The 24,888-nt window shown below is 38.5% G+C and overlaps 2 protein-coding genes across 3 annotated transcripts; one reads left to right on the top strand and one right to left on the bottom strand.

The window, feature by feature from the left end:
* Window positions 1-1,227: 1,227 nt before the first annotated feature.
* Window positions 1,228-9,504, bottom strand: uqcrh (ubiquinol-cytochrome c reductase hinge protein). The gene is made up of 5 exons (XM_031900946.1): window positions 9,087-9,504; window positions 4,441-4,613; window positions 3,162-3,197; window positions 2,075-2,236; window positions 1,228-1,474 (listed from the first exon to the last, which is right to left on the bottom strand). The coding sequence occupies exons 2-5, from the start codon at window positions 4,483-4,485 to the stop codon at window positions 1,442-1,444; spliced, it is 276 nt and encodes a 91-aa protein (XP_031756806.1). The 5' UTR covers window positions 4,486-4,613; window positions 9,087-9,504; the 3' UTR covers window positions 1,228-1,441.
* lrrc41 (leucine rich repeat containing 41) lies at window positions 9,090-24,487 on the top strand. Of its 2 annotated transcripts, none has more exons than XM_031900944.1 (10): window positions 9,090-9,327; window positions 10,409-10,495; window positions 13,834-13,904; window positions 15,316-16,426; window positions 16,854-17,087; window positions 18,865-19,029; window positions 19,238-19,336; window positions 20,913-21,035; window positions 21,982-22,057; window positions 23,530-24,487. In XM_031900944.1, the coding sequence occupies exons 1-10, from the start codon at window positions 9,225-9,227 to the stop codon at window positions 23,747-23,749; spliced, it is 2,289 nt and encodes a 762-aa protein (XP_031756804.1). In that variant the 5' UTR covers window positions 9,090-9,224; the 3' UTR covers window positions 23,750-24,487. The 2 variants fall into 2 exon arrangements, with proteins under 2 accessions (XP_031756804.1, XP_031756805.1); XM_031900945.1 differs by lacking the exon at window positions 9,090-9,327 and adding an exon at window positions 9,533-9,621 and having other exon boundaries at window positions 23,530-24,145.
* Window positions 24,488-24,888: the final 401 nt, after the last annotated feature.

Genomic DNA, 24,888 nt, shown 5'->3' with positions numbered 1-24,888 from the left:
GAAGACTTTTCTGCATGGGTTCTTTGGTTTGTCCTTACAAAGGCTAGCTGGAAAAAACCAATATATAATAGCCATAGCAACACACCAGTACATACATGTGTCTGTGAGCAAAAAGTGCAATTCTGTACTATTTTCCATTCTGTTAAGGCCTAGTGGCCTTACACACCATTGTCTGTGCTTGCTTTGTCATGCAGTGGATTGTTGCGCATTCCACCATGCAGGTAATGTACCCATCAGTCTGTGCACATAAGCACCACATTAATTACAATCCTTATATAGAGTTACTGTCAAGTTGAGATCTGGAACATGTGCATTAATTGGTGACAGTAGGAGTCAAGAAATAACACACACACATATTATATATATATATATAGGTCAAAAGTGTGGGCTGTACGTGGTGCTGCCAATATATGGTTATTGTACAACTTAAAACATTGATGAGAGTAATGAGAGTATTCATATGAAAAACTAAAGGGTGAAACCAGGCTTGACATATTTAAAGAGAAGTCATGTTTGACTTCTCTTTAAATATGTCAAGCCTGGTTTCACCCTTTAGTTTTTCATAAAAAACCTAATAGGATGGACCTTAATAGGATGGACCTTAGTGTACTGCAGGTATAAGTGCTGCGTACATCAGTAGTATAGTGGGGCTAGCAGTTGGAGATGAGTAAATCTGAAGGTGGTGTGTTTTCCAAGCTGTCCAGACCTTTAAGTACTCAACAATATTGAGTTGAAGGGCGATACTGCATTCAAATTTTTGGTTACCCTCAATTTTATCATCACTCTCTACCCAAGAGGGAATAATGTTGGTCTTTCACTTAAACACAATGAAGATTTGTACTAGTCAGACATGATTGATTCATTTCAGCGTCAACTTGGGTAGCCCTTTAAACTGTTTACCGAGAAGAAAGGTCTGTATATCAAGCTTGATTGTGTCATATGTAAGATCTAAAGGGATTTTTCTTTTAGGTCTTAGCCCAATTCAGAAGTTGCTACTAACATAATAAAAACTAATAACCCACAGCAACCAATCAGAAGACAACTTTTTCTGGTCTGCTGTTTGTTATCCCTTTCTACTTTAATTTGGTTGCAAACTGTTTAGGCTTATATCTGTTGATCAGAAGATTAATTTATCATAGCTTCAGTAGCCAATATACTGTAGTTGAGTTTAATAGAATGATTTCATTTTTTTTTTTAAGTAAGCAAAGCAGAAATAAGAGAATAAAATTGACTCAACACCAAATAGCTTTATTAACAGTCACAACATTGCTGTAGATATTTACTTATAGGCATCTATCCCACAAAATATTAGCCATGGTGTGGAGAATAGCACTGTACTGAAAGCAGGATCAAGGAGTCACAATCCATAGGATAATGATTCACAGCCAATGACCATTCAGCTCAGCAAACAAGTCACTCATGAGAATTCTTAATTAAAACATTACTTTAGGTTCTTGAAGACTTTATGAGCTACCTACAAGAGAACCAAAAAAAAAAAAAAAGGGGGACACTTTAATATGCACAGAGAAAGAGAAGGTTAATTGGTATACCAACATATACATCATAAAAACTAAATTCTAATGTGACCTTCCCCTTTAATAGCATAACACTGATCCACTGACCTCCAGTAAGATCGATATGACTCCTGGGTCTGGTGATATAAGGCATACTATTTAATTATTTTGTGCAGTCTTAATAAATCTGAGCTTGCCCTAAAGTGTGTCTGTGCTCCATAGGCACTAAATATATGCCGCTGGCATCTGTGGATGTTTTAACAAGTACCAGGGAAACCACAGTAACAGAGGTTGAAAACAATAATCATTTTCCTTAAATGAAAAAGAAAGGCACTCCCAGTGATTATAATAACTTACCTGATACTCTGGGCTGGTGCTCCTGTTAGCAGAAAACAGCAGCAACCTGGGGTACTTCTGTATGAGCACCATCTTCTTCCCTTGCTTCCCTTGCCAGCCCACCCCCCCCAGTGATTATAACTGTCCATTTTTAAAATATAAAAAAAGTCTCCAGCACCCCCCTAAGAAATACAAATATTTTTACATATCTCCCGATTACTCACACAGTGGTCCCTAGCATGGAGAAAGTCAAAAAGTTCTTCAGTGCACTCCTCTTCTGTATGTGAGCGAGAATTAACACGAGTCTCACACAACTCAAGGATCTCTCGAGCCTTTACACATTTTTCGGACTGTTCACAGTGCTCCCGCACTGTGGTTAAAGGATCCTGTAAGGTCATAAAAAAGGCAAGATCATTAAATGTTACAGTAAATCAGCTGGTGAAAGGGAGGGTTGTTCTTATGAGGAGGCAGCACATGATCACACAGTTTCTACTATACTGAAGATTTGGTTTCAAAGAACTCCACCAAGAAGCGCTGAGTATTTGGGGGACCACCCTATTAACTGTTACAGCTGGTGAATATATAGGACTTGATTTAATGTTTTTGGCTTGTTAATTTTGGAAGACAACATGCTCATATTTATGGCAGTTTTGTCCTAAAATTTGGATAACATAACAAATTAAAATAAGTGGACTGGACATTGGAAAACTTTATTTACATGGACTTTAAAAACCTGAAAGCAAAAATTACATTTACATCTTCTATGAGAAAAAGCATTTTGTAAAGTTACTGGAGCACTTTGCTCCTTGCAGAAGAGGTTTTTTGAGTGTAAACACCACCAACAGAAGTATTATACTTAACAGATACAACTTCCATTTTTTATGACTTAAGAAAGATTCCTATGAAAAAACTGTAAAAAGTAATTATGTTTTAGAATTTATTTAGAAAGTACCAAGGATAATACATAGAGACTAGATTAGAAAGAGTTGCAACAGCCCTGTCTATGACATCTTACTATTTTAACATTATGCAATCAAAATGTATATTGAAAATAAGCTACCAGTCAGGTTGTAGCCCAATCCCAATGCCCTGTTATTACGGCTACAGTAGCCAAAGCCGTGATATAACAGCTACAGCAACCACTGCTAAAGATGTATCCAAGGTCAACACAGAGTAAATAAAAGTTGTACCTGGGTGTTGGATGGTTGATACCTTGAATAAGTTCCAGGAAAGGTAATGTAAACTCTATGAATTATGAATATTATTGAACGTTACACTGAAGCTAAGGCAAGGAATAATTTCTATTCTTACCACTAACTCTTCTTCTTCCTCCTCCTCCTCTTCCTCCTGTGGCAGAAAAATATTATTACAAGAAATTTATAACTGAAAGAAATAATTGCTTTTAATGGATAGTTATTATAGTAGTCATTTTGTATATTTGCTTTTGCTAGTTACATTTTGGAGAAAAAAAAAAATCACTCCAAATACGAAATACAAAACACTCCAAATACGAAAATAATAAATTAATCTGAACCCTATTTGCTTACTCAGATTAAAAAAAAAAAAAAAAATCCAAATTTACATAATTTTGCTAAAAAGTAATTTGAAAAGATAACATTAAACTGCATTTCCCTCAAAAGTCCCCAGAAAAGCACCTAGGTAGTAGTATGGAATAATCAATTAGACACTATTTTTATTAACATAGCTAAAAGAACAGAAAAACAATATATATATATATATATATTTATTTTTTTTTTAAATAAAATTAAGTTAACCTTGCTTTTAAATTTGATGTTTGAACCAATATATTGCATACAAGGTCAGATGGGTCCTATTATAACATTAAATAAAAAGTGGGTCAACCTACTGCTAAAGACAAAAATGAAAAGATATGTAGAGTCTAAAAAATTTACAATATTTTGAAGTTATATGGGCTTCCCAATAGGGTTCCTTCCTATAAACCCATCACAGCTAGAGCTGTATGTATAAATATATATAAAATAATTATCAGTGCAGTCATGGCCTTCTCTTATATGGTAGTTTACTCTTGCACAAACTCAAGGAAAACAAAAAACACTGAGTTAGATATTCATTACGATAGTCTTCAGCTAAGGATATAAGTACCATGTGTACTAGTAGTGGCTATTATGCCTTTAGCCTTCATAAAACAGAAGGGGGAACAGGCTGGCGTGGGTCAGATTGTTCTGCAGGGTTCATGGTTTTTCAAAAAACCGCAATCCATCCGTTTCTATAAAGAGGTACAATTACTCACTATATTAATCTGTTCATAAGAGACTGTGTGGAACGGATACCACTTGCCAACAGTCCCATCAATTTCACCAAAACAAACGATCATTAGTTTGTAATGTCCAGGTCAGGGCTCCTCAGTTTTACAACTGACCCCCGTATTGCTACCCACCCTCTTATAGGAGGGTCACAGATGTACATAGGAAGAAAGGGAAGGGCGGTGCGGTGCGGTGACCTGGTGCTATCGAACCTACTACCATTCAGAGATCTTTGTCATGAGAATTAAGTAAAAGTCTCTTATCCTCGGCGCTGCAAACAAAGCTCTCTCTCTGATCCCACTCACCTCCTCGGGTTCCCCTTCCCAAGCTCTCTCTTCTTCCAGCACCATCTTCAACCACTAGCTAGCAACTAAGAAGGACGAGAGGGGTCACCCGTCGGAAATACGTCACTATACCACGCCCCTGACACGGGAACTAGTTCTCTTGTCATTCATTGGTGAAATCCCTCAGTATGCGACTGTTGGCAATCCGAAATAATGGGTTACTATGCATACAGGGTAGCAACACTGCCATCTGGTGGAGAAGCAATGGTTTATTAGCACCAAGTGACTCACATGGTTTCACTGTACATTAACTGACTTGATTGCTACTACTGTGTCCTGAAGCATTTGTTTTTAAACCGTACCCAGCTGTCTTTAAGGACATTTTATCGGAAGTGCTTCAACATGTGGAGTTGAAGGTTAACGCCATTTTCACCTGTAATAACACGTAACAGTACAGGTGGCGTCTTAAAAATCACCAGCTGCATCATAATGTGTAAATGATGTAATACAAGCAAAAAACTACAAACAAGGCAATTGGTGTATACACTGAACCTGGATTACAAATATAAACAATAACCAATACAAAAAGTAAAACTTGAAATAGTGTACATGTTGTATACCCCTTGCAGTGGCGTAACTAGATGTTACTGAGCCCCACAGCAAATTTAGTTTAGTGCCCCAAAACATTGGTAAATTGACCTATGCTGCTTCCTCTGTAGTTACGCCCCTGCCCCTTACATCCATACATACATCCATTCAGGGCCACTAAAGGGCTGCTGCTTACCTCTTCTGCATCACAGTGGGTTGTTGGGGAGGTGTTGCTAGTGCAGAAAATGCAATTGCACTCTAAAATACATAAAGTTCCATTTCAAAAAATGGCTTAAAGGGGTGGTTGACGTTGGTTAAATTGTAATATATCGGAGAATGCCCTATATCTAGCAACTTTGAAATTGGTCTTCATGATTTATTCCTTATAGTTTTTGGATTATTTGCCTTCCTCTTCTTAATCTATCCAGCTTTCAAATGGGGGTCACTGACCCCGACAGCGAAAAACCTATTGCTCTGAGAGCTTATATCATTGTGATTACTTTTTATCACTTATCTTTCCATCCAGTCCCCCTCCTATTCATATTTCAGTCTCTCATTCAAACCACTGCCTGGTTGCTAAGGTAAACAAGACCCTAGCAACAACAAAACTGCTAAACTCCAAATTGGAGAGCTGTTGCACAAAAAGCTAAATAAGTGAAAAACCACAATTAATAAAACAAACCAATTGCAAATTATCTTAGAATATTAATTAAATAAAAAATAATTTAAAGGTGGACAAACTCTTTAAATCAGAATGTTATGTCAGTTTAACACCAAATTCATCTTAATGCCACTTTTGTGAATTCCCACCTTGCCTGGCTGAAGAACGGCTACATCCACCCTACTGCCTGTCACAATTAAAGGAGAAGGAAAGTTATAATGACTGGCAGGTACTAAAGTTTAGGCACCCCCCAGTGATTATAACTTCTTACCTGAGACATTTGGCTGCACTTGTTAACTAAAAACTGCACTGATCCAGGGGGGTGCCACTAGCGTGTACCAACTTACAAGGCAAGGTAGAGTAGTGATAAGGAGCTGTTAATGATAATTCATGGACAACAGAACTGCAATAAACTATAATCACTTTTGCAATTGCAAATCCTAGTTCCAGCCCTGGATGTGTTGATACAGCAATGCCATATACCAAAAGACAGAATACTACCCAATTTTAAGTTTTACAAAATGTTAGGCGTAGTGGCAAAACAGACTCTATCAATACATAGTAATATTTGGTAAATATAAAGTAAATATATAAAAGTAAGTTGTTTTATGGCGGTGGCACACACTAGGAGATTAGTCGCCAGCAATAAATCTTCGCTATTGCGGGCAACTAATCTCCCCGGCATGCCATACCACCAGCAAGAATGTAAATAGCCGGTAGGATGGCATACGCGTTGCTTCGGTTTCCTAAAGCTGCCTCAGAAGGAAACTTTGGAAAACCAAAGCGACGCATATGCCATCCCACCGTCAATTTACATTCTTGCCGGTGGGATGGCATGTAGGTAAAATTAGTTGCCCGCAATGGCAAAGATTTATCACAGGCGACTAATCTCCTTGTGTGCCTCTGCCGTAAAAAGAAATAACAAGCATAAATAGTGATAGTGTCTCTCTAGGTAGTTTTAGATCACCCAAACAATTGGCAACGCCAAATGAATAGAACTTTGATTGTCCTTTTAAAGCAGAATTCTTATAGTGCAGGGATGTCAAATTAGCCCCTTCAGCCACATTTTAAAGACAGAGACCATAGCTTAAAGGGCACCCATCACCCTAAAACCGGAGCTCTGTCCCAGTGACAGCCTAGTAATGGTGGGGCTGTATTTTAAAAAGAAAAACTCTCTATTAGCCCACACCTCTGACTGGGGAAACAATTAGAGGGTAAAATGTTCACTTTAATTCACATCATTAGGGAGAAAACAATACCCTCTTGCCATGTAACCCATGTAACCCTAACGTGAAATCAGTAAATGTGAGCAAAAAAAAAAATGCTGTAAACTGTAAAGGAGCAACTTTTGCCAGCCCAGCATTGTCTGTTATGATATATCTATTTATCTATCTATCTAGCTATCTATCTATCTATATATATATGTAAACAAAAATATGAATCGCATCGCTCAGGACTTATAACAAAATTTGTAGTTTATTAAGTGTAGAAACAGAGAACTGACGTTTTGGCCACAATTGCAGCCTTTCTCAAAGTTGCCAAAAAACAGTGCATCTAAAACTTAAATACCCAGTGTGGCGGGAAACTCGAAAGTGACGTGTCAGGATGACGTATACACTCAGTGAAGTTGATTACATACAATGAAATGAAAAAATAAAATGAAATAAAATAAAAATAAAAAATGTCCTTTACCATGTGTCAGAAGTATTTTTACCAATGTGTGTAATAGAATAAAGGATATAAAATAATGTTGTAAACTGAGTCACAGTTCTTTTAGCCGCGTAATGTGCTTTAACACACTCCTACTATTGGGGCACGTAGCTACATTATTCATGTATCAATATTGAATTATTTACGGCCCATACTTATCTAATTTGTATAGATAAAATAGAGGGGTTAGTTGGACTCCAGAGGGTTTCACAAAAAACACATGCGCTATAAATTTTCAAGCATTATAAACATCACTGTATATTATAATTAATTCCGTAATATAATTATACATTCAAAAGATTTTAAGAGTAAAATATCCAACAAGTAGAATACGAGTGAAAGAAGTGTATATAGTTATTTGTAACTTATTAAAAAACTTTATAAAACCCCATTACCTCAATGGACCAGGACCCCCATGGTGCCGTTTAAATAATTACCTTCTCAGTGATATTGGGGCATAAGATCCCCTATATATATATGTAGTTAATAATGTACCACCTATTGTAAAATATATGGATATTATAAGTCACAGAGGAATTCCATGACCTTATAAAAGCACAAGGCCAAAGGCTAAATGCCTAATATCTTAATATTTTATAACAGGGGGTACACTATTTATTATAATACACAAGTTTCAGGGAGATGTGACAAAAATGATATTACTAAGCACCGGTTATAACTGATGTCATCACTAAACACTGTTTATAAGCATATCATTTACAGGATATTCATAGCTATGTATTATATTATCATATAGTGCTGACATATTCTGCAGCATTGTTGTAGAGATTATACTGTAGGTAATTCCCATCATTCCCAGCCCCAGTGGAGCGTACAGTCTAAGGTCCCTTTCACATTCATAAACAGTAGAGACAAGTGTATCAGGAGCCAATTAACCTGCCTGTATGTTTTGGAGTGTGGGAAGAAACAGGAGTACCCATGCAAGCACAGGAAGATCAAGCAAACTCCTTTTCAATACCTTGTGCTCTGAAACAAAGATAAAAAAGGAGCTGGTAGGTGTGTGCATAGAAGTATCTAGTAGAATTAAGCCTAAAACAACTGGACTTTTCTGAGTTTTTTGAAAAATGTTTCACCACTCATTCAAGTGGCTTCTTGCCATTATGAACATACACACATATGTACATACACAGATACAATAAAAAGTGCTATAGATTGTAGAAGAACAGGACTGACATTTTTCATGTTCACCTAAGGTAATAGTGCTTTTTTCAAGTCACACTGACTAAATTCTCCCTGTAACAGGCATTTAAAGAGGTTGTAACAATCTCCTGGGATACATTCATTGATGAGAAGTCACCTAGACTTTTGAGTCTATCCATTAGTGGAAATACACTTTTCAGATTCAAAAGAGGCACTGGCATTTGTAGTAGGTAGGGCTGACCAGCCCCAGTATAAAGAGCCAGTCTATGGCACCTTACAGCACATCCTCATTTGCCAGAACAGATTGCCATTCCTGACCTGCTTAAAAATGTCAGACCTGATGTAGACAATAACATTCTGAGACAATTAGTCTATAATATTCTTTAGTTATTGATTTTTTTAATTTCCCTTCTTCAATCAACAATAAAGCAATTTAGAGGATACATGATAAAAAATCAACTGCCACAATAAGGCATTTGACCTTCGCAAGATGGCTAGTTAACGGCGATGCCACCTTCGACACGTGATCTAAACAGAGCTGTCTGACCTTCTCAAGATGGCTGCCCTCTATCCTTACTGAGAAGTGGCTCCTCGCCCGCTCTGTTCCCTCTTGACTTGTCCGCTGCTTTTGGTTTCGGTTTTCCCCTGAAATGAGTAAGTAGCGGTGATCAGGGTAACCCAGGCCATGGATCATGCGGTGGAAGATGCTGGAGGGACGGCAACCCTATTTGAGCTTTGTGCCAGGGTAGTGAATGCCAACATGGAGAAACTGGAACAAGACGTTTGGGGTAAGCCAGCGAAACACCAGGACTGCCTGGTGTCGTTCGGGGAATACTAGCATTCCTTTCATTCTCTGTACTCTACTGACAGACGGGGGTTGTGGTAAAATGCTTGTATCCCACTTGAGCCCCTAGTATTGCTACATTTATATCTCTCTCATTAGGTTTCTGTGGGAAGTATGTCGTTTCTGTCAGCCGTTAGAATTCACATCAGGTGGTGCTCTTAGAAAGATAAATACTGATCTATATCCTTACAAGAAGGTTCATGATGAACCAAAAGTACAATTATGCCAGAGACAGTGGGTAAGTTGGAGGGTTGCAGGTTAAGAATCCATGATCCATGGAAAGTTTCTGCTTTAAAGATATTTCCATTTAACCCTGATTTTACTGTGCATATGTGTGCGATGGACCCTTTTTCGTATTTAAATAGAGGATTGCAGGCAAGTGTGGTTTCATAACTACCACTGAGGTTTCTTTAGTTCCATCAACTTTAATGGATGCTAATGCAGTATGATATTACCCTGAAGCTGCTGTAAATAAGCTGGCTGTTCTGTCTTTCCTGTGCACTTTAAGGGCTCTGGCACACGGGGAGAACATGTAAGTCGCCGGCGGGATGGCAGACGCGGCGGGGCAATTTTTTTTTCGGCGATTTGCGCGAAATCGAGCCGCCGTGTCTGCCATCCCGCCGGCGACTTACATGTTCGCCGGTGGGATGGCAGGGGGAAGGCAACTCGGGGAGATTAGTCGCCCGCGAACAGGGAGTTTTGCCGCGGGCGACTAATCTCCCCGTGTGCCAGAGCCCTAAGGGTGAAGACACACTGAGCTACTAGTAGCAGCTACTTTTTCTTAAACTCTGGAAAATACCCTCCCATAGACAATACTGAGAATTGCCTCTGCTAAAACACATGTAGAGACAGTTATCAGTAAATGATCAGCATTGTCTGTTTTGGTAGCCACAACAAGTAGCTGCTACTAGTAGCTCTGTGTGACTTCACCCTAAATGTATAAATGTAATGGAGATTTTAGAATATAAGCCATTGAGAAACTATGGAGAAGATTATTCCTTATGTGGAAGTGTTTGTTCTTACAGGGCTGCCAGCTGTTGTCCTGCAAGGAATTCTGCCACTATTAAACATTTATTATCTTGAGAGAATAGAACAAGCTGCTGTTAAAAAAGGTATGGTTGTACAGTAACATTATATTGGGGTTTGACAGTTTTCAATTTAAAAAGTAAAAACTAGTTCCTGCAACACTGCATTAAAGAACCAGTATCTTAAAGAATCAAAATGATTAATTCAACCTGACATACTATATATTACTAAGCTGTGTATGTAAAAAAGTTTTATTTTTATTATTTATTTATTATTATTGTATCATCATCAGCCATCTGGTCTATTGTATTTAATGGAACTTTGGATAATACATAAAAAAGTGTCTAAGAATAGGACATTTTGTTACATACTAAAAGGTGTATTACCAATTTGAATGAATATTGTGTGTGTATTTATGATACTTTAATTCAGTGCTGTCCAACTTCTGTTGTACTGAGGGCCGGAATTTTTCCGACCTACGTGGTGGAGGGCCGATAATGGAAGCCAGTTTTGACCACTCCCCTTTTTGAAACCGCACCCACTTGAAACCACACCCATGTTATCACATGACCATACCCATATTAATGGTTGTAGTACAGCAAAAACCTGCCATACTCTGCCTGCCCTACCCTGCCTGTGTGTGCCATACTCTGCCTTCCCTACCCTGCCTGTGTGTGCCATACTCTGCCTTCCCTACCCTGCCTGTGTGTGCCATACTCTGCCTTCCCTACCCTGCCTGTGTGCCATACTTTCACTGTGTGTGCCATTCTTGGCTGGTTTGTGCCATACTTGGCCTGTGTGTGCCATACTCTGCCTTCCCTACCCTGCCTGTGTGTGCCATACTTTCATTGTGTTTGCCATTCTTGGCTGGTTTGTGCCATACTTGGCCTGTGTGTGCCATACTCTGCCTTCCCTACCCTGCCTGTGTGTGCCATACTCTGCTTGCCCTATGCTGCCTGTGTGTATGGCACACACAGGCAGCCTACAGTGACACAATGCTGGCACTACTCCTACAGTCTGCACAATAACTATATATTAAAAAACTTTTTAATTGCACTACCACCTCAGTATATGTTCTTTTTGTAGTGTGCAGGGATTATTTGTGGGTTTCTACTGCTCCTGAGGTGTGAACAGGGGAACAATGGGGGTGATTACAGCCTGAGCCTGAGGTGTGAACACTGCAGGGGGTGAACAATGCAGAGATTAAAAGGTGTGAAGAACACAGTGGATTACATTTTTAAACAATACAGAGGGATTACAGCCTGAATCTGAGGTGAGAACCATGCAGGGGGCCAGTTAATCACAGTACTGATACCATTTAAAGCTTACACAAGAGTAAGCCATCAAAGCAGTCAGACAGGTGGGGGGCCACACAGAGGGGGGTCGCGGGCCGCATGCGGCCCGCGGGCCGCCAGTTGGACAGCACTGCTTTAATTTATTGGTGGCGCTGGTCATTCAAAGGGCATGTTTATTCCTTGCGAGGTAGATAATTAGATTACCAGTATAAAGCCTCTCCCTTTTTCTTTGTTGTGACTGGTGTGTTAGCAGGATCTACCGCACAATGACCAAACATAAATTAGCTTCACTTTCTCTGCTTTCGCTTTATAGCTCAAAAAACATTTTTTGTGACCAAAACAGAAAGCAAAAATAATGTTCAGCACAAGCCCGATTAATAATACTCATGCTTAACAAGAAGGTATACTGTTCCTTTTAAGTAACAATATACAGTATATATATATATATATATATATATATATATATATATATATATATATATAGAAAATAATCATCTGTGGCCAGCACACCCTTCAATGTTTCATCAAAAATTTTTTTATTGCAGATATATTGTTAAAACCAACGTTTCGGTCCTTGCTAGGACCTTTCTCAAGGATCCTTGAGAAAGGTCCTAATAAGGACCGAAACGTTGGTTTTAACAATATATCTGCAATAAAAATTTTTTTGATGAAACATTGAAGGGTGTGCTGGCCACAGATGATTATTTTCTATGCATACATACCTTGGAGTGCAGACACCATTTGGATTGATATATATATATATATATATATAATCTTATGAATTTTAAAAATGGTAAATATGTAGCTTATCTTGCTAAGCAAGCAAGGATACTCCCTGGTTGCTGATTCAGTCACATTATTTGGTAAAGCAAATAATAATGATGTAATCTAACAGTTTATGAGCTCCTACTCATATAAATTCATGGTTTAAGTAGATAGATCATAAAACTGTGCAGAATAAACTAGATAAATATTTTAACTGAAAATGAACACAAGTACAGATTAGAGGAACAGAACTTTCATTTGAAGCAGCGTAGGTGGTTTTTCACGGTGAGGGCAGTGAGGTTGTGGAATGCCCTTCCTAGTGATGTTGTGATGGCAGATTCAGTTCATGCCTTTAAAGTGATACTGAAACGAAAAAATGACTTTTTAAAATATGAATCTACATAAAAAGTTCCCTATAGGTCATGTTGACCATTCTTTGCTGATAGGGCTGCTGTTGTAAGTAATTGTTACTTAAAATTCTTAAACCTGACTGTTTTGCCAACCTGACTGTCCCTTCTCAGCCTGTCAGTTATAGCTTCTAATGCTAACGAACTCCTGCTGCACAAATATGGCAGCCCCCTCATAGAGGAACATGGGGGATCAGATAGGTAATGTAAAAGCATCGGACAAATACATTAATGGCAAAGTTATAAATAGCATGCAAAGACATTGTTATGATAGATGTAATAAAATGTTTAATTTCTCATGTCAATATCTCTTTAAGATGGCAGTAAATCCTATTCTATCACAGATTATTTTGCCATTTGTACCCAAGTTTGCATATGCAAATGGTAGCCCGGAGCAGTCTAGGGGCTGCAAAAATGCCTTTGATCGCCACATCTGTCCTGCAGGCTTCCAAATGAATGCTGTAGTGCTCAATGTAATATTTCGTGATTATATAACATTCTTTTAAATACAATACATTCATCACCAATATACATCTGTGGTCAGTATGTAGCATATTTCATATGATACACTATAAAACTTGGAATTATAGCCTGATGTTTGTCACTCTTTCATCAATAACAGCCATCTAGAAGTATTATTTTATTATTGATAATGCTCTAGACCAATTAAAGATAATAGCTGGCTGGTATTGGTTACTATACATCCGTAGAGCTGCACACGTGTTAGTACAGAATCTCTCCAGTCTTAAAGTAGTGTGTAGTGTGACTGGTGTGGCATAGATGATAAGGCAAGCTGCTCTGTCCAGTCTCCTAATGAGAACCAAGACCAGTTTGCCATGGTTATGTTAGGTTGGAAAAGGTTGAGGAAGCAATGGTATGAAGAATAGTTAGCAATGATACTGGGAGATAATTCTAGCATTGTTGGTTATGATATGTGTTCTTTCCCCCCTTTTATAGGTCTTTCTACTCAGTCTATCTGGTGCAAGCTGTGGAATGACGTTATGAAAAGCAAGCCTTCAAGGTTTGGGGTGAGTAAAGAACTAGTACTTGTTTGCAGCATCCAAGAAATAAACAGTACACATTTAAAAAAAAAAAAAAAAAAAAAAAACTGTTAATGTAAAATTTCTTAGCTTTGTACATTTAAAGTGTGTGCTACCCCTCCAGCAATGAATGTAAATATGCATACAGTAATTCATTCTAGTTTTTTTTCCAGTTGTTTTTAAATATTAAAGCGGTTTTAAAAAAAAAACTTCTGTTACCTATGGGTCAGGCATCCAATAGACTTCTACTGTTTAAATAAGCTGCTGTTGCCTACTGCTTGTGAAGAAAAGAAATTGCTTCCTTTAGCTCAGTCCTACTCTCTATGTTTAGAAGATCACACAGCTAGTTTAGCTTTTAAAGTTAAAGGAGAAGGAAAGGTAAAAACTAAGTAAGCTTTATAGAAAGGTATATGTAAATACAGCCATAAGCTGTCAAAAAGAAACACAGGATTTCTTGTCTCCTTTTTAGTAAACATGATGTTCAGGTGTCTGACTTCCTCTCTCAGAAAAATTCCCTGGGCCAGAGTCTGCACATCTCTCTCCTCTCTCCTGCTCCCCCTCCCACAAGAATGCTAAGAACGCCCTCCCCCCTTCCTTAGGAATGTGTGATCTGAGCTATAAGGGCTAGAGCTGCAGCAGGAAGCTAGTTAAAATGGCAGCTGCTCTCTTTAGCAAACAAACAAAGCTTCTAGAGCTGTTTACTCAGGTATGGTAATGCTTTCTGCAGAATAAATATATTGTTCTAGGTGGCACTAATGTAGTGAATCTATTGGCAGTAAAATGCCCAAGTGAGTTTCCTTCTCCTTTAAAGGAGAAGAAAAAAGGCTAATAAAGAGTTAATCTCAAGCTGCAGGCATACCTCCAGTTCTCTCAATAGTGCCCTTAAGTCTCCCCATATTTCTCCCATTTAGATGATCAAAAGCGCCATAGGGGAAAAAAACGCTGAGCTGTGTAAAGAAAGTTCCCATAATGCCTCACTTCTGCACCAAGACCAGTGTACATGCTCAGTTAGTAAGACTGTGAGGAAGCTTCCTGCTGATTGGCTCAGATCACACATTCCTAAGGGGGGGGGAGTTCTTAGCATTCTTGAGGGAAGGGGGAGCAGGAGAGGAGAGAGCTGCCTGTCTCTGGCACAGTAAAACAGAGACAAGAAATCCTGTTTCTTTTGAAAGAGAACTCTGCAGCATTTCTGTGAGTGCTTATGGCTGTATTTACATAGACCTTTCTGATAAAGCTTACTTAGTTTTTACCTTTCTTCTTCTTTAAGTAAGGCTTAGTTCTTTACTGGTACTCGGCTTGGGACAACTACCATGTTGGTAGTCACATAATTTTAACCCACATTTCTTATTTGCACAGAGAGGTTTCATAAAACGTAATGAATAAACCTGTTTCCTTGCAGACTGTTACATGTTGGAGAAAGAAATTTCTAGAAGCTTTTTTTCATAATGTCCTTCGAGGAATTTTGAATGTTTCTTCTGATGAACGTTTAAATGACCAGCGGTTTTCTCCTCTGGTGCACAGTGCACGGCATGTTTCTGAGCTTACTATTTGCAATAAGCAACAAGGTGTGTCAGAGCTTACACCAGCGGTGCTGGAATGTCTTGCAAGGTCTGTTGAATCTCTGAAATTCCTCCATCTACGCTCTTCTGACCAAGCTACACAAAGGTCCCTGAGGTTGCTCCTTCACCGTCTCATACATCATGGTCAGGTGAAGAGAGTTTCTCTACTTTCCTGGCCTTCACCTGACATTAATCTCCTGGTTCTGATACTTAGTATAAGTGCAGGATTTTGGCAGAAGCAGACAAGCTGTCCCTGTACATTTTGCTTAAAAAAAACACTAAATGATAACAGTCAGGTACTCCAGGAAAAAAGACCAGAAAAAGGGCTTCTGCAGTCCTCTAGCTCTGCAGATCTCTCACATATGCATTCTAAGCACAATGTTGAAGAGGACATGGGCAGCCAAAGTGCCTTGCTAAGCCTGCAGCCTCTAAACATTAGTCACAGCGTTGTAACTGACTGTTCTGATTGCAGCAGTGCTGAAACCCTACCACGCCGAGTACCTGGGAGCACCCACTGTAAGAAAGCAACATGTCAAAAATCATCGCTGCCTACCAATACTGTTGGCAGTAAAGCGGCATCTACCTCAAGGAAAAATCTCATATCTGGCTCAGATATTCAGGGCAGCATTAGAACAGAGCCAGATGACTTGTATGATTTCATTTTCAGTGTTCCAAGCATGGGGGAGGGGGGAGTTTTGAACATGAACCAAGGATATAAAGAAAGTGCCAAGGAGAAACCCTCAGAAGTGTCTACAGTGCCCTTATTTGATGATTTGCCTCCTGTGGAGGAAAGAAGCATTATTAGTCAGTTTCCGGATGGTGCCCATCGTTTCAGAAGTGTCCGAGCTCTAAATTTGCACAATGTTCCCCTTACACTTAGCTCTTGTCGTTTTTTGTGTCATCTTCTTCGCTCTTGGGTGTCCTTGGAAAGGCTGACCATGGCGTACAATGGTATGTGAAAAGATTTTTTTATTTGTTTCAGTGCATTGCATATTCTTGTGATTGAGTAGCAAATCCCATTTGTTAGAGATATTTTTAATGATACAGAAAAAATTGTGCAGAAGCTTTTATTTTCCAAATATTATCATTTATATACTACATATATGCATGTTGGATAATAATATTTGTTTGTACAGACTACTATAAGCCTGTATCTATTTATTCTTGGAGGGGCTCAATCCCTGTTTATTGAAGGTATACTGTACAAAAGTATTCATGATACCTGCTTTTGAATAAATCTTTATAAAATAAAAATCTTTATGAATAAAAGTGATTTGGAGGCGTTCCACCACAGTCACTTCTCCACTTGGATATCTCTCTTTAGGTCCTCTGATTTTTGTGCATGTCTCTACTAAAAACACTTTTCTGTTTGTTTCAGATTTAGGTGCCAACATCTTCCTTATTGTGGAAGCCCTTTCTGCTCTTTCCCGCTGTCCAGGTTGCTCTCTTAGTATGTTCTCCATGAGTGACTTTACAACATATGTCCCCACTTTGGATTTGGCCAACACTATCCTGACCACCTTTCCTTCACTTCAGCTTTTGTCTCTCAGTTATGACCTGGAGAACCACAATGAAAAGGAGACATCTGAGGACATTCCAGCAGAATTCAAAGGTACTCTAGGTCCTTAAAAAGAAAGGACATGTAAACCCCCACACATACAAATTTAATCAGTGAATAGCCTCTTTGAAATCTTTCAATACCTGCCACTCTGGATCTCCAAAGGTTAATAGGAAGGCTGCAGCATCCCCTTAATCATTTAGATTTCCTTCTTCTCCTGTAACCCACTCGGCCCCCTCCCTCAGGAATTTGCTTTGACTTCTGGCTTGTGGACATGCTCAGATTACTAAACATGCCCTCCAGTCTAGCAGCCAGTGAAGAGATGGCATTGCTGGTTCTCATAGAAACTCAGCTCTAGCTGTCTGCTTTAACTTTTTTCTCCTAACCTCCTCTCCTGAGCTCAACTCAAACAAAGCAGAACTTTTATCAGAGATAGTTCTGCCTGGGCGAGTCTGTATTCTCGATGAAATGTACACTGAATAAGGGTCTGTGTGTGTGTATGCTGTTTGCAGGTTTAAATGTATGAAAAAAATGAAAAAAAATGGCCACCTTTAGAAAAATGTGATGGTGCTAGCAAATGGAGGGGGATATGCAGTACAGATTATGCCTTTTGGATGGGGGAGACATTCCCAACTGATATACATTGTAGGCAAATATAGGCTTTACATCTCCTTTAAGGAAAGTGAAAAAATTAACCCTAGCTGTCCAGTAAAGTTTTATTTTTCCATTACTAGGTAATGGCTGAGCTGCCTTAAATGCATCTCAAAGAAGAACCTATAGTATTTTATGAGAAAGAGAATAAGGCAGTTTATTTTGTTGCCTTGGTGTTGTCATTAGCGTAAGAATGAAACTATCCATGTAAGCCTTTCTCAGATAATTTGGCCAATTTCGACCATGTTACCTGACTCTCTGGATATGTGTGGTGGCAAATGAGGAAGTAAGAGATGGCACAGCTCCGCCTTATGTCCCCTCAGATTGGCATGAAGGAGAAATTTCTTATGCTAGGGCAACATGGATAGCATTCGTTGCCTGGTGAGCCTAATGTACCGTAGTTCTTTTTATGAAAAGGAAGCAACTACAAAAGTGTGGGTTTGGTAGTAAAATGGTATCATTTTCTAGTAACCGATTGACCTAATTGCATAATGTACATTAATAATTTGTCCTAGGGGAAAGGTTATGGTATTTTATAAAAAAATAAATCTTACTTTACAAGTTAATGAAAGTGCTCTTTGTGGCGTGGAGCTGAACAAGCTTATACAGTCTTAAAGGAAAAATATACCCCCGAACAATGTAGGTCCCTATAAAAATATATTTCATAAAGCAGCTCATATGTAAAACCCTGCTTCATCTAACTAAACCATTTTCATATAAATATACTTTTTAGTAGTGTGTACCATTGGGTAATCCTAAATAGAAAATTGCCATTTTAAGAATATAGGGCCGTCCCCTGGGATCATAGGATTCACAGTGCACACAAACAAGCCAAGGCACACACACATGCTAGGTCACATCAGCCAATTAATGGGCATAATTCAGTCTTTTGCTTCCACACGTCTTAGAGCTGCATTATTTCTGATCATGTGATCTCTGGGGGAGCACACAGCCCATCACAAAATGGCGGCTCAAGAGAAAAGATGTAAAAAGGCAATATTTACTGATATATATATTTCAGTATGGCAAGGTTCTTTAATAGGTCACTTAACATAATATAAACTGTCTGTTGGTTAAGATTCATTTTGGCGGTATAGTTTTCCTTTAAGCTGATTTTTGTATGTCAAGTACCATCAAGGCTCACTGCACATATGTTTTTGGATATTTTTTCTATTTACAGAAAATCAATTGAAACAATTAGAAATCAGATTCCCCCAGGATCCTTTGCCAGTTGGGTCTTTAATTTCTGTGCTAAAGGCATCTACATTGCTGTTGGAGCTTTCCCTGGACAATGCTACCTTTAGTTGCACAGAAGATCTGAAGTGCGTGCTACATACACTTGCAGGTAATATGGCACATTTGATTTGCCACTTTAACAAACAGCTAGTTTTAGCTGTCAACTAAATGAAATATTGTATCAACTTATCAGACATGTGGCTTCATGTTATTGTCCCAGTCAGGCAGTCTCTTCAAAGTGCCATGTGGATAAGTATGCACTAAATTTGTGCAAACTAGATAAACTTGTTTTAAACAATTTATGTATCTGTTTGCAGAACATAACAAAGCACTCAGAAGGCTGAGCTTTCATGACATGAAGATGACAGATATGCACAGTGAAATTGTGCTCTTGTTGAACTCTTCTAGCCTAGAAGGTAATGTACAGAGTAACTACAAATGGAGTTCATGCTCTTTTTGTACTGTTTGAATTAAAAAAAGTGAAACCATGCTAAAACAAAAACACCTGTCCCACTGAAAGTCTTGGTTATGCCTTTGCAGTGAAGCATTATTGCCATGCTTTTTAGATCAGAAATAATCTGAATTAGCATAAATATTCATAGTATGATTGGTGCTCATCCCTTTTATGGCTACAAGCCATTATGTAAATGTAGACATTTAATGAACAGCACCATAAAGTCCACCAGTCGCCTCTTTTTAAAGGAGAAGCAGAGGCTAATAAAGAGTTAATCTCAAGCTGCAGGCATACCTTCAGTTCTCTCAATAGTGCCCTTAAGTCTCCCCATATTTCTCCCATTCAGATAATCAGAAGCCTCATAGGAAAAAAAAATGTTGAGTGCTGCAAAGAAAATTCCCAAAATGCCACGCTTCTGCACCAAGACCTGTATACATGCCCAGTTAGTAAGACTATGAGAAAGCTTCCTGCTGATTGGCTTAGATCACACATTCTAATGGGGGGGAGGGAGTTCTTAGCATTCTTGAGGGAGGGGGGAGCAGGAGAGAGGAGAGAGCTGTGCACACTCTGGCACAGGATAAAAAGAGACAAGAAATCCTGTTTCTTTTGAAAGAGAACTCTGTTTCTGTGAGTGCTTATGGTTGTATTTACATAGACATTTTGGATAAAGCTTACTTAGTTTTTACATTTCCTTCTCCTTTAAAGCTTGAAAAAGTCCAGTAGCAGCCTGAAACATTGCTGAAAAATGTGAGGAATACTTTACCAGAGTAGCCTAAATAATCAAATGATTCAGAATAAGATGTGGGTGACCTGATAGGGAACAGGCTTCAGTTCCCTATCAGGTCAGCCTAGCTGCTGATTGGTTCCTATCCTACAGTGCAGTGTACAGAGGGCCGCCGGCTCCCCAGCTCATCCAGAGAATTCAGCCAGCAGGAAGTGGAACTGATGGGCGGGACTAGTGGGGTTTTGGTGGAATTAATCAATAAATCTGTCTGAAATACAACTTTTTTAAGCACTGGTACATTCATAATTTTTATAGGATATGTCTCCTTTAATTGCTAATTCAGTCACCATGGGTAATAGCAGTTGGAAGACACCATTATATGTATTATTATTACATATTATTTACATGTATATGTACTCTGAACATGCGGCAAAGAAGAGAAAAATGGTAAATCTTTGTTTGCATGCTATCCACCTGTTTAGTCTGGAGCACTAGCCAGAACAGACTGTTTGCTAAATAATTCACAGCATTCCTGTTCTTGTTCTCTATAAAGACTAGAATTCCCTATCACAGTGTTTGACAAGGATAGAATGTTTGTTTCCAAGATCAGTCAATAATGAAATTGACTGTTCATTATGCTGACCCCTTTTCTCCCTTAAATTTCACATAAGATGTGGTACAGCACAGTTTTTATCTGTTCTCTAAAATGCAATTTATCAGTGATATTTAGGGATGGAAAAAAGTGACTATTACTAAAATATATTTAATGCTACTGTATTGTGTGATTGATGGTTTACTTCCTGTTGTCCTGCAGAAATCAAATTTTCATTTTGCCGGCTCTTTGAAAGAGGCACAGAAGAGTTCCTGTCTGCCTTTGTTGATGCTCTAAGAAAAAACCCATCTGTAAAAATCTTGAAGCTGTGTGGGAACCGACTGGGTATTTTATTTTTATTTCAGATAATTTGTTTAATTTTGATTATAATTTAGGTTTTTCAAATAGATTTTTGGGGTGAGCACAGGTATTTGGATTTTGAAGATCAGCTGTACAAATGTGATGTTAAAGTTGTTTAAAGGAGAAGGCTAATATAGAGTTAATCTCAAGCTGCAGGCATACCTTCAGTTCCCTCAATAGTGCCCTTAAGTCTCCCCATATTTCACCTGTTCAAATGATCAGAAGCCAAACAGGAAGAAAAAACACTGAGCTGTGTAAAGAAAGTTCCCATAATGCCTCGCTGAGACCCAGACCAGTGTACATGCACAGTTTGTAAGACTATGAGGAAGCGTCCTGCTGATTGGCTTAGATCCACATTCCTAAGGGGGGGGGGGAGTGAGTTCTTAGCATTCTTGAGGGAGGGGGAGAGAGGAGAGAGCTCTGTGTCTCTGGCAGAGGAAAACAGACACAACAAATCTTTTGACAGAGAAGTCAGTGCAGCGTTTCTGTGAGTGCCTATGGCTGTATTTACTTAGACCTTTCTAAAAAGCTTACTTAGTTTTTACCTTTCTTTCTCCTTTAAAGAAGAACTAAAGTGTAAATCACTGGGGGGTACCAAAATGTAAGGCGCCCTCCAGTGATTTAAATCGCTTACCCGATTCCCTGAGACCTGTGCTCCTGCTCGCTAAAAACTGCACTGGCCCAAGGTATTTGTGCAGAAGTTCTTCGCCACAATACATATTGCAGGATAGTTAGCTGGATGATGATTCTGGGAATTATAGCTTACTGCAGCTGGACTTCAACAGGTGTGACATTCCTAATACGATTTGAAAACAATGCATTTTTTTCCTTTTGAAAATGTATTTCTGTATAAAAATTAAGATAAGTGAGCAGCTATGTAGCCAATCTATCCTCTTAGTAAAGAGTCTCTGTCTCCCTTTACCATCCTCAGGGAATGATGGACTAACTGCACTGGCAGATCTTTATAACCCGGATTCATTGTGCTCTATTCACTACCTGGATGTCAGGTATTCTACTTCCATGTTTAATTACATACAGTGCTTTACAGTCTCCAGTGGTTAGAGGGGTGGTTTAAATTAACTTTTAGTATGATGTAGATATTGATATTCTGGGACAATCTGAAATTGGTCTGCAGCTCTCCAATTTGGTATTTCAGCTATCTGATTGCTTGGGTCAAATTTACCCTAGCAACCAAGAAGTTATTGAAATGAGAGACTAAAATATGAATAGGTGAAGGACTCAATAGGAAGAAAAGTAATTAAAAGTAACCATAACAATAAAATTGTAGCCTCTGATAGCAGTAGTTTTTGTCTGCTGGGGTCAGTGACCCCAATCTGAAAGCTAGAAAGAGGCAGAAAAGAAAAGCAAATAATTAAAAAACTATAAATAATGAAGACTAACTGCTGAATTGCTAGGAATGGGAGATTCTACAACATACTAAAAGTTAACATAAAGATGAACCACCCCTTTAATAGACTTTTAGACACAATGGCTATTATATTGTATAATAAATAACATACTGTGTAAAGTTATGTCGAAACAACAGTGTAAAAATGCAGTATAATATAAATGACAAATTTATAAATATTTGTATTTAATTATATGTCCCTCCATTGAAGTATTTGACACTGTTATTTACAGTATTATTTTTATGGTGTAACTGTAACCCATTCCAGTAAAGGGTAAAAATTCAGAAAGCAAGAAAATTCTAACTATAAAAAAAATGACATAAAAAATGTTATACCTTGATAACTACACAGTGTTTTGCACCGGTGCCTACTAGTTCTATGGCGAGTGTATTTGTTCAGTGTTTAGAGAGCATCCTAGAGCATGGATCACCAACCTTTTTTACCCGAGAGCCACATTCAAATGTAAAAAGTAGCAACACAAGAATAAAAAAGTTTCTGGGTGCCAAATATGGGATGTGAATGGCTATTTGGGGAGCTCCTAAGTGGACTGGTAGCCTGCAGTCTGCAACCAAAAATTGCCTATAAGTATTAAGAATCTTGTACAGATATGGGGCCTGTTATACAGAATTCTCTGGATAAGGGGTCTTTCTGTAATTTAGATCTCCATAAATTAAATCTAATGAAAAATTATTTAAACATGAATTAAACCCAGTAGGATTGTTTTGCCTCCAAAAAAGATTAATTATATCTTAGCTGGGATCAAGTACAAGGCGCTATTTTATTCTTATAGAGAAAAAGGAAATCATTTTTACAAATTATAATTATTTGCTTGTAATGGGGTCTATGGGAGATGGCCTTCCTGTAATTTGGAACTTTCTGGATAATGGTTTTCCACATAATGGATCCCATAACTGTATTTTGTAGTTAACACTGCCCATACAGACTTTGAGTATGTAGGCAGCCACTGCTGTGCTTGAACACGTGTGCATTGTAAGCCACCCACAACACCCCTTATCATGCTGTGTATGCTTATTACTTAACCCCTAATTTGTGTTCTGATACTGCCATAGCTCCAACTGCATCAAGCCAGAAGGACTGCTACATTTTGCAAAAAAGTTGGAACGATGTGGGAAGATCAAGTTGAAGCACCTCTCAATTTCCCAGAACTTGCTAGACCGAGACCCAGTTATGGCCCAAGAAGCCCTGCAGTCCTTGGAAGGAGTGTGTTGTGTGGTCAGTGACAACTGGGACTCTGCTCAAGCTTTTGCTGACCATGTCAGTGTCATGTAAGGTGCCACTGCGTCTGTATTATTGTATAGACTGCATGCTGTATATGCAAGGCTGTGTCTTGGGTTCATGGGAGCAATCAGCTACTGTATTTTGCAATCGGAGCTCATCTGTGCCTCACCCTTGCGCATGTTTCTGACTCTAGGCTTGGCTTAAGCTTTTCTCAGCTCCACTGGTCAGTTAAGACCTGAATGCATGCACAGTGTGTTGTCCTATGGAAGAATAAACACGGTCACCAGTGTTTGCACAAAGCACACATTTTCATTGTTATTTCATTAAGTGCATTTTAGTTTATTTGTCCTTTCATTTCTTATATGATGTCTTAATTTAAGTATGTTTTTCATTGTGTGGACTATAGCACCTTTCCACAGATGTAAATACAGTCAAACACAAACTCAGTGTCAGCCTTTTATACTCAGCAGATTCTATGGTTTCTAACAAACTGGATGAAATGGAATACTCCATCACATCAAGCCACAGTGCTTCCTTTACTGTAGATTCTTATCTGTATTCTGCAAATATGCTAAAGGTTAACTTACATTAAGCATGTTTCTGAATGCTTTACAGTTAGCAGTACAATGAAAAGAAAGCACTACCCTTCACAGCAGCTAATGGGTGGAGAACATGTAGTGAACTTTTTAGATTTGGTTAATGGTATGTACTGTTTAATTGCATATTTTGTCCTATTTCTGTCCATTGCTTTGGTGGGCTGTAAAAAATATATTAACAGTTTTAGAAGTACTTTTCAAGAACAAGGTTCCAGTACCATAAAAAACCTTTTTGCCTTGTCACTGGTCAAGCAAACTAGGTTTAATGGGTATTTTTGTGCAGTCTGAGGCCTATTTCTCTTCTATATATGTGGGAACTGCCATGTTTATTGCCTGTGTCTGATAAAGGTATCTGGATCTATACTAAAGCATGCAGTTAAGGAGCCCTCACATACATACAAATGCGCTCATAGGCAAAAAAAGAGGATATTGCGCACAGTGAATTATGCCTTTATGCTTTATGACTGGTGAAACGAATCTTATGATTAATTACCCACAGAGATGATCCTGAGCCAAATGCATATTTTTCATGGTGACTAATGTTAAACTGGTTACATGCAGTGGGATGATTACTTCTAATACTGCATGTTTAAT

Source organism: Xenopus tropicalis, chromosome 4 (genome assembly GCF_000004195.4).
Source record: "Xenopus tropicalis strain Nigerian chromosome 4, UCB_Xtro_10.0, whole genome shotgun sequence".
Lineage (NCBI taxonomy): Eukaryota > Metazoa > Chordata > Amphibia > Anura > Pipidae > Xenopus > Xenopus tropicalis.
The sequence above is the reverse complement of the archived record's forward strand: the minus strand, read 5'-3'. Positions and strand labels throughout refer to the sequence as shown.

What these genes read in the sequence shown, in the direction of transcription:
- uqcrh (XM_031900946.1), bottom strand. Translation starts at nt 4,485, where the DNA reads ATGGTGCTGGAAGAAGAGAGAGCTTGGGAAGGGGAACCCGAGGAG. An exon ending in GGGAAGGGGAACCCGAGGAG is followed by an intron (nt 3,198 to 4,440) that starts GTGAGTGGGATC and finishes TTTCTGCCACAG; the next exon opens with GAGGAAGAGGAGGAGGAGGA. An exon ending in TCCATGCTAGGGACCACTGT is followed by an intron (nt 1,475 to 2,074) that starts GTGAGTAATCGG and finishes GTTCTCTTGTAG; the next exon opens with GTAGCTCATAAAGTCTTCAA.
- lrrc41 (XM_031900944.1), top strand. Translation starts at nt 9,225, where the DNA reads ATGGATCATGCGGTGGAAGATGCTGGAGGGACGGCAACCCTATTTGAG. An exon ending in CATTCCAGCAGAATTCAAAG is followed by an intron (nt 17,088 to 18,864) that starts GTACTCTAGGTC and finishes TTCTATTTACAG; the next exon opens with AAAATCAATTGAAACAATTA. An exon ending in GCTGTGTGGGAACCGACTGG is followed by an intron (nt 21,036 to 21,981) that starts GTATTTTATTTT and finishes TACCATCCTCAG; the next exon opens with GGAATGATGGACTAACTGCA.